This window comes from Triticum aestivum, chromosome 7B (genome assembly GCF_018294505.1).
Source record: "Triticum aestivum cultivar Chinese Spring chromosome 7B, IWGSC CS RefSeq v2.1, whole genome shotgun sequence".
NCBI lineage: Eukaryota > Viridiplantae > Streptophyta > Magnoliopsida > Poales > Poaceae > Triticum > Triticum aestivum.
Genome location: NC_057813.1, coordinates 627,404,477 through 627,412,501, shown reverse-complemented (window position 1 = coordinate 627,412,501; position 8,025 = coordinate 627,404,477). Strand labels below are relative to the sequence as shown.

Here is an 8,025-nt window from a genome sequence, read left to right as displayed (position 1 = left end):
GTAAATAATAAAACCAAAACCCCTAAACCTTTTAGTACCGGTTGGTGTTACCAACCGGTACTAATGGTCTCCCCGCCCCCGGCGCTGGCTCGTGCCATGTGGCGGCCCTTTAGTCGTAGTCGTGTTGAATCGGTACTAGGGGGGCTTTAGTCCCCACCCTTTAGTGCCGGTTGCTGAACCGGCACTAGAGGGCCTTACGAACCGGTGCTAAAGCCCGATTTTGCACTAATGCTACTTGTGATCCAACATAAGGGAATAACTATAGACCCAACAAAGAAAGAAAGTTGCCCTTGTTACCAAACAAGGAGCACTTTCTGCACTACAAACCCACTGATGTGTGGTTGAATGGAGAAGGTGAAGGTTTATTGGAGTTTTAACAACCCACCGAGGAGGTATTTCACTTGTGTAACATCTTGGGTGAGTTCAATTTGTGCTCCAAGTTCTATGCTTTAGGGATTTGTTGCGCTCGTTTATGTGAGATGTCAAAATGGTTATAACATCGTTTGGAGGTTCGGGGGATGTGATTTCTTGATTGGTTTAGCCCGACTGCACCACCATATTTGAAGGAGGTGTTGAAAATTTGTAGACATTTCTTCTTGCATGGTTGCCTTTAATTGTTAGATTGACCATTCTGGATTGGACCTGGTTGGATTCACAAACTTATTGGCAATCTTTGTGCTTCTCACAAGTGCATTCTCTCCCCTTTTTGGACAAGTGCGTACCTTAATAAATGTGGTTATATGTTAGCTTTCAAACCATGATGTTTTCTTCAATAAACACACCCAAAGGACAATGAGACCATGTGCATTTTGTGCTTGCTCTATCCCCCTCATCTTGTATGAACTTAAATTCTTTTCTTCAACCACGCCATAGTGTATGATTGCATCTTTGAACGCCTTCCCACAAAATGTCACGCTGAAACTAAAATTGATCACTTTCGGCTTTGTTATTAAACCTTACATATTCGGACTAACGCCTGATAAGGTGACCATCACTATCTTCGTGATAAGATTCATCATCTCAAGCACTTGAATCATCTTCATACTTGTCTCATGGCTTAACTTAATTGACCATTTTAAAATCATACTCACATGCCAGTCTTTCACTTGCCATCTTCTTGCTCTCTTTGAATTTCCTATAATCTTATCTAATAGTAGCATTTTCCTCATCATCATATAATGAGCAATACAATGGCGCAAAATCATTGTCATCAGAGTTGCTTGGTTCTTAAAATAGCATTTTCTTTCTTGGCTTGTTCTCATCAGCAACATCTATGACTCCTCTTAAGCTGCATGTGATTGAGCTTGCTCTAGATCAACACAATCATTGTGAGATTCATCAATTTTTGTACTTCTTCTCCCCGTCACTACCTTTTTCATGCTCAATCGATAGACTATACTGTACTTTGTACCCAATCCACATTCAATGCAATATAAGCAGGACGTGGGTTTTACCTCTTTGAAAGGGTCTGAACCTGGGTAAAACACCGTGTCCCTCTTTGTCTTGTTACCATTAAGCAAAGATCACTAGCTCAGGACCCCCTACGCAAGATCCGCAGGATTCAACTCCAACAATGTGTGAGTAGTCCGATAAGGTCATTGGTTGAGGCATAGGCCTGCAACCCGATGTATTTGTTGGAGGGATCAATGAAACTACTTTGAATTAACGTCTCGTATGTGTGACATAAAATTGTTTCGTAAGTTGTCTCTTGTCTTGTCCTTGTTCTTCGTCCCTGCAAGTACCCAGGATCATGCAGAGCGGGCTACGGAGAGGCTAAGGGTAGGGATACCATGAAGTGTTATTGTGAACACTAGTGACAGAAAGGTTTAGTATGATAACATGAATCCTATCCTTTGGACAAGAGGTGTAGTGATTAAACACCAAATGCTTTTGTCTGATTTCTATCTTAATTATCGGGGCAACCCCGTGTGACGGATAGGGTCTTTCGGCTGGACAACTGATTCTTGATGCAGGACGCGTGGCGATCAAACGTAATTTGGACACATCCCTCACTTCTATATATTGGAAGCACATCTAGATGGATGACTTCCAGGGCACAAGTTAATATCATGATGATCCGTTTGACAAATATATGGTTGTAAGAAAACTCCTCATACCCATGCCTATTTTTATTATAAGTGTTTTCAGTTTCAACTTGATTTTGATACAGTCAATTGCAAAAACTTGGTAGGAACCTCTGACTTCAAGAGTGCCTTTTTCTCGTGGGTTCGATAACTCAAGGTCACCTATGGGGAAAAGGCGAGAACACTTTCAGCTTCTTTACCAGATTACTAAAGGGACTAATCATCAACACATCTACACCATTTTGGTGAGAACCCGAGGGTCACTTCACTCTCATCGTAGGCTTTCTCAAAATCAATTTTTAAGATGACTCTGCTCGACATTTTTGAAGTTCACATACAGTCTCATGTAGGACGACATTTTTGAAGTTCACATACAGTCTCATGTAGGACAACAATCGCATCGAGTATATTTCGTCCTTGTATGAACGATGTTTGAGTGGAGTAGACCACATGGTCAACCACCCCATTCAACTGATTAGTTGTCACCTTCATAGAAATCTTAAAGATGACATTCATAAGACAAAATCAACTGATAAATATTGTTGGATCCAACTTGCATATCAGCAGAATAATTTTCTCGAAGTTTAAAATATGCTAAAAAAATTATGAGTAGTTAATCACATCCCAGAAAGGTAGTTGAAATTCAGCCAGGAAGCCATCCCAGAAAGGTTGTTGAAACTCAGTCACGTTGATACCATTTGATATCTTACTCTCAGTCTCACACAAGGTTAGTAATTGGCAATTTGCTTGTTTAATTCAAGTTCATCTACAGATATCCATACCATCAAGTAATAATGTAGTACTACCTCTGTAACTAAATATAAGGCGTTTTTGCAGTTCAAAATATGAGAGCAAGCAAGATGCTTGCCATACATAACATTTTGCCTACAATTTCCAGGAAAAGAATCACGAATAGCACCGGCACGCCGCTACAAATGCAAACCATCTCAAAGCTTGTTTTCAGTCAAAAGAATTTGGAGCTCAGCAACCTGATTCTCAGATTCAGTCACCCCTTCGTGACACGAAAACCGACTTCAGAGCGGCCTGGTCCGGCGGCCGGAGGCGCGGCCGCAGAGCAGCGCGTTCTTGGGGATGGGGTTCTCGTCCCGCCACGAGTTGGCCGGCGAGTACACCCGGAGGTAGAACTGCTGGCCCAGGTACTGCCTGCCCCAGCTCTCCGACCGCACGTTCCACATCCCCACGTTGTCCAGCGGCATGTAGATCGCCGTCCACGCCCCAGGATACACCTGAACCACATTGTCAAAGTTCAGAACTAAATTCAGACACCTCTGTTTCTTCTTCCTTGCAGTGGCATGATGAGAATCACAGAGCTAATTGCCCCTGGAGATGAACGTACCTGCAACGTGTACCGGGCGATCGCGTCCCTCAGGTTGTAGTTCTGACGGCTCGCCGGCGTCCACTGCCCTCCGTCCATCCTGTTCATTTTTCATCCAGAAAAAAACGGTCAGTCACCTCCGGCATGTCGGACCATCGTCCTAAAACAAGCCCACATGGTCTGAGACAACAAACGCACCCCACGACCCAGAAGGCGTAGCCGTCGATGTGCCAGGACTGCACAGAGCCCTCGGCGTTCTCGAAGACGACCTCGACGTAGTCCCTCATGTTGGACGCCATGACGGCCGTCTGGAGGTACGCGGGGCCGCCGGACGGGACGTCGGGCATGCTACCCAGCGTGAACACGCCCTGGATGTTGTAGAAGTCGGCCACCTTGAGCGGGGTGTCGGCCGGGATGAAGGACACGCTGTTCACCGCGTACCTCAGCTTGCCGTTGATGGAGACCCGCGAGTTGGCGAGCCTCATCGTTCTCGTCGTGTTCACTTGGCCGTAGTGGTATGAGCCTTGAGGGTTCGGCCTTGGTCCGCTTGCCGTCAGGTTCCACCTGCATTCATCATTCAGAGAGTTTCAGTTATTCAGAGTAGCAGCATATATATGTGACTTCAGTTTTTTTCAGTCATTCAGAGTCACAACATATGTGACTTCAGTTTTTACAGTCATTCAGTCTTACCGGATTGATCTGGCCTGATTCAGAGACCAGTCGATCTCGATCGTCGGCCCTGGGGGAGGCGGCAACGCCGCGGGGACGCCATTCGAGTTGCTGTAATGGAGCGTGGCGGTGTTGGTGAGCACGGGGTTGGTGAAGCGCGTCGAGACGACGATGGTGTAGTCCTGGGGTGGCTGGTCGGCCGTCACCAGGAACGAGTAGGACTGGCCTAGGTGGACGTCAAGCGACGAGTAGGTGTTCTGCATGGTGTGCGACCCCTCCACCTCCACCAGGAGCAAGGAATGGCCCTGGATCCTTATGTTCACCGAGGTCGAGATGCCCACGTTCGACACTCGAAAACGGTATGTTTTGCCTGTGAAAAATCACATGAAGCTAGTTAAGTACAACTCTGTCTCTGTCTACCTAAATGTGAAGTACTTGTCAGCTATTTTTGCCCTCTGTTTTGCTACTCTCAAAATTTTACCTTGGTCTACTGTGAACTTGTTGCCATTCGAGCCATGGCCATTGATAAGGAGACCATCAGGGAAGGGAAGGTCGTTACCACTGTCCAGAATGCCTTTCAAATCCTGCAAAGTTTCGAGTTTCAGTTCAGGTTTACCATTCTTTATTCCTTTCGTGAAACGCCGCACTGCGATGCAGCAAAAACATGAGCTTACAGTGTGGTTGAGCTTGAACCAGTCACCAGCCAAGATGGTGAAATCACCGGCAGGGGGGTCAAACGGAACAGGGATCCTCGGGCGGCTAAGGACCCTGATGCCACCGTACCCGCCCGCCGCCTTATGGAACGCGAGAGAAGGGAAGTAGTAGTAGCTCCCGATCTGGTCCTTGAACTGCATGTTGTAGGTGAAATTGCCCCCTGGAGGGATCGGGCAGTTTGTGCCGTACACGCCGTCTTGCCATGAGCTCCTCCTCTGCTGAATCCCCTGCCTGCAGTGTATGAACCGTCAGATATTAAGTGCTATTGTTTTGCGCAGTCCAAAACTTGGGATTTGAAATTGACATCAGTTGGCGTCATACAGAGTGCTTGACTGTTACAAGATTAAGTAAAAATGAGACCAATGCAGTCAAAATTCAGTATGGTTAGCTCATAGCGGTATATATATACTGTTTTTGAAGAAAAAATCGAGTACTTTCACAATAATTCACATGTGGCAGGAGCATATCCCATGGCTCTGATGTGGTTTTCTCAAGTTAGTGATACAAAAGGTACTACATGGTTGCCACACTTGAAAGGCAAAAGAATGCAGGAACCGCATCAGCCCGCTGCACATGCCAAATGCTGAAAACACACTAGGCCCACTGATACCAGTTGCACACTTGTTTCTTTCGTTCACCACTGATCTGATCTGTGGTGAAAGCGAAAGCACGGCCAAAAGATGTTAAAAAAATGTTATTATTTGTGAGAGGATAGAGATGGCACTGGATCTGAGAAGGGCATCAGATCCGGTCTAGAGCTAAACAAATCCCGACATTTGTTTGCCTGCCCTGAGGCTGAGACAGCTCATTCCCGGGGACATCCGTCACGAGCTCTGCCAGTGCCGAGACGCAGTGCTTACTAAATGGAGATTTACACATGTGTCTGCTCGATCTACTGAACCAAATTTAACTGCCCAATTGCACTGTTGCACAGTTGCGGCGCAGGTGATGCCCTGGGAGTCGGCGTGTTCTTCCGTATATGTTCACATTTGGAAAATAACTCTCCCATCTCAACAACGACGTATATAGGCAGTGGTATAGAAAAAGAAAGGCATTTACCCGGTAGTTTCAGTAAAAAAATGGTGAAATAACAGAAAAGGGGGAAAACATGCCCGTACATTTCGATTTCACAGCATAATCTAGGCCATATATATGTGCGAAGATATGAATATATCTGTAGCGGTTAGATAAGCTCGGAAATGAGCCGGCCGGCAGCATTCCAGCAGGAATGCAGCGTGGAAAGAGAAGCATCTGTGCCGAGCTTGAAATGAAGAGCGGCCAAACTGGGGAGAGGCACCGACACGCACAGTGGAAACGTACAGTCAAAAGAAGAAGGGAAAAAAATGCGATAATTACCAGGAGAGGAGGAATGGTGCGGGCAGGTTGTTGAAGACGTTGATGACGATGTTGTCGTTGGTGACGGCGTCGATCTGCGGCCCCGGGAACTGCCCGTTGATCAGGATCCCCTGCACCGCCGCCGCCCATCCACGTCGCCGGCGTCAGCCCAAGAACGGAACAAAAAGAAGAAACAAGAAGCGCGCAATGCACCTGCTGCTTGACGCCGAGCGGGTAGATGTCGCCGAAGGTGACGTTCCAGGTGTAGAAGCGGTAGGGGTCCTCGGCCCTGGCCGCCGCGAGGAGGGAGGAGAGGAGGACGAAGACGCAGAGCGAGATTGGCGGCGACATCTCCAGACCCCTCGTCGCACGCGCTTGCACACTCCTACCACCGACGCCGCTGTCCACTGTGCTATCTCAGTAGGGAGTGACGAGCGTGCAGTGGAGCGAGGTGGGTGGCGGGGGTCGGGACGCGGCACAGGGGTCAAAGAGTGGCAGGGAGGAAAGGGATGGGCCGATCTGGCCGGGCGACGAGGGAGAGAATATAAATGAGGCGCAGGCGGGGTCTGCGGGGCAGTGATGGCGAGCATTGGTTGGCTGGACGGGGAGGATGCGTGCGTCCGCAGACGTACGCGCTTTGCCAGATTTCGGGCCGGGCTGGGATGGGATCCATCGCCGGAGGAGAGAGAGAGAGAGAGACGGTGGCGCTCGTGATTTGAGGGAGGGAGGGAGCAGGCAGGGCGGTAGTGGCGTGAGTTGGCACGACGGCCGCTGCGTAGGGGCCGGGCGGAAACGGCGGGACGCGCAAAATCCTGCGCGTACGCGGCGGAGGCAAATTACACTGCCGTCAATCAAGGGATAAAGTTGGTAAAAAATTGTTGTGGCCATGATTTGTTACAGATGCCAAAAATTGCCATGCAGATATTCAGCATTTGCTGAATATATTGCCTACTGATTGGGCAGTTATCAGATCTTTCCGCTAATCTCGCGCAATGTTGCCAACTTTTGGTGATGTCTGTGTTAACAGCGGCAATGATAACAGACGAACGTTCGGTAGGGGAGGTCCCAGCGAGCACCTGCAAAACCGTCTGATCACAGCGAACGCCTGCATGACCGTCCGATCAAAATTATGCGGGTGGTAGATTTTTTTTAAAAAAAAAATTGCCTTCTATGTCAAAAACTGTTATGCTCTTGTGAAGAAGATGTCATGCCCTAACTAAAATTGTCAGAAAGACTTTCGCAAATGCCACCATTTCTTGGCCAGCGTTCCTCGGATATCGCGGTTCATTTGACAAAGCAATACAGTAAAGTCGGGTTAAGAGCGCTGCGACAATTGTTAGTTTCCGTGCCCTAGAGCTGTGAGCAGCGGTTAACTCCCGTGGCCTTGGTAGTCGGCTCCCTCTCAAATTTTTTCCCTACGCCCTAGCGCCTAGGGTTTATCTCCTCTCGGGCGATTTGGTCGTCCCTGAGTCCCTTCACCCTCCGCAAGGCTCGATCGACGCCCTCGTTGATCGCTCAACGCCCAACCACGTCAGGATGGCCTCCCCCTCGGATGCCAACTCTGCCACGAGCGGAGGCGCTTCGGCGGCCGCTAACGCCGCCCTGGAAGAGTTCTTCGATCAACTGGATCTGAACGACGAGGAGTTCAATGATGTTGAGATTGATGAAGAGGATCCCGAAATCAAAGAGAGCGTACGGTGGGTAGCCCTAGATAGGGTTCACACCGACAAGAATTTCTCGCAGTCGGCTTTCTACAAGGACATGAGGGCGGCCTGGAACCCAGCGCAGCAGGTAAGATTTCATCCGGTCGGACCTAACAGATTCGTTGTCCAAGCTTCTTGCCTGGGCGACTGGGAGAGGATGATGATGCAAGGCCCTTGGCTCTTC

The 8,025-nt window shown here is 48.5% G+C and overlaps 1 protein-coding gene across 1 annotated transcript; it reads right to left on the bottom strand.

Annotated features, from left to right (window-relative positions):
* Nucleotides 1-2,812: 2,812 nt before the first annotated feature.
* On the bottom strand, nt 2,813-6,816 carry LOC123159929 (L-ascorbate oxidase homolog). Its single transcript, XM_044577735.1, has 8 exons — nt 6,352-6,816; nt 6,160-6,269; nt 4,764-5,034; nt 4,571-4,673; nt 4,111-4,459; nt 3,619-3,984; nt 3,442-3,520; nt 2,813-3,331 (listed from the first exon to the last, which is right to left on the bottom strand). The coding sequence occupies exons 1-8, from the start codon at nt 6,487-6,489 to the stop codon at nt 3,119-3,121; spliced, it is 1,629 nt and encodes a 542-aa protein (XP_044433670.1). The 5' UTR covers nt 6,490-6,816; the 3' UTR covers nt 2,813-3,118.
* Nucleotides 6,817-8,025: the final 1,209 nt, after the last annotated feature.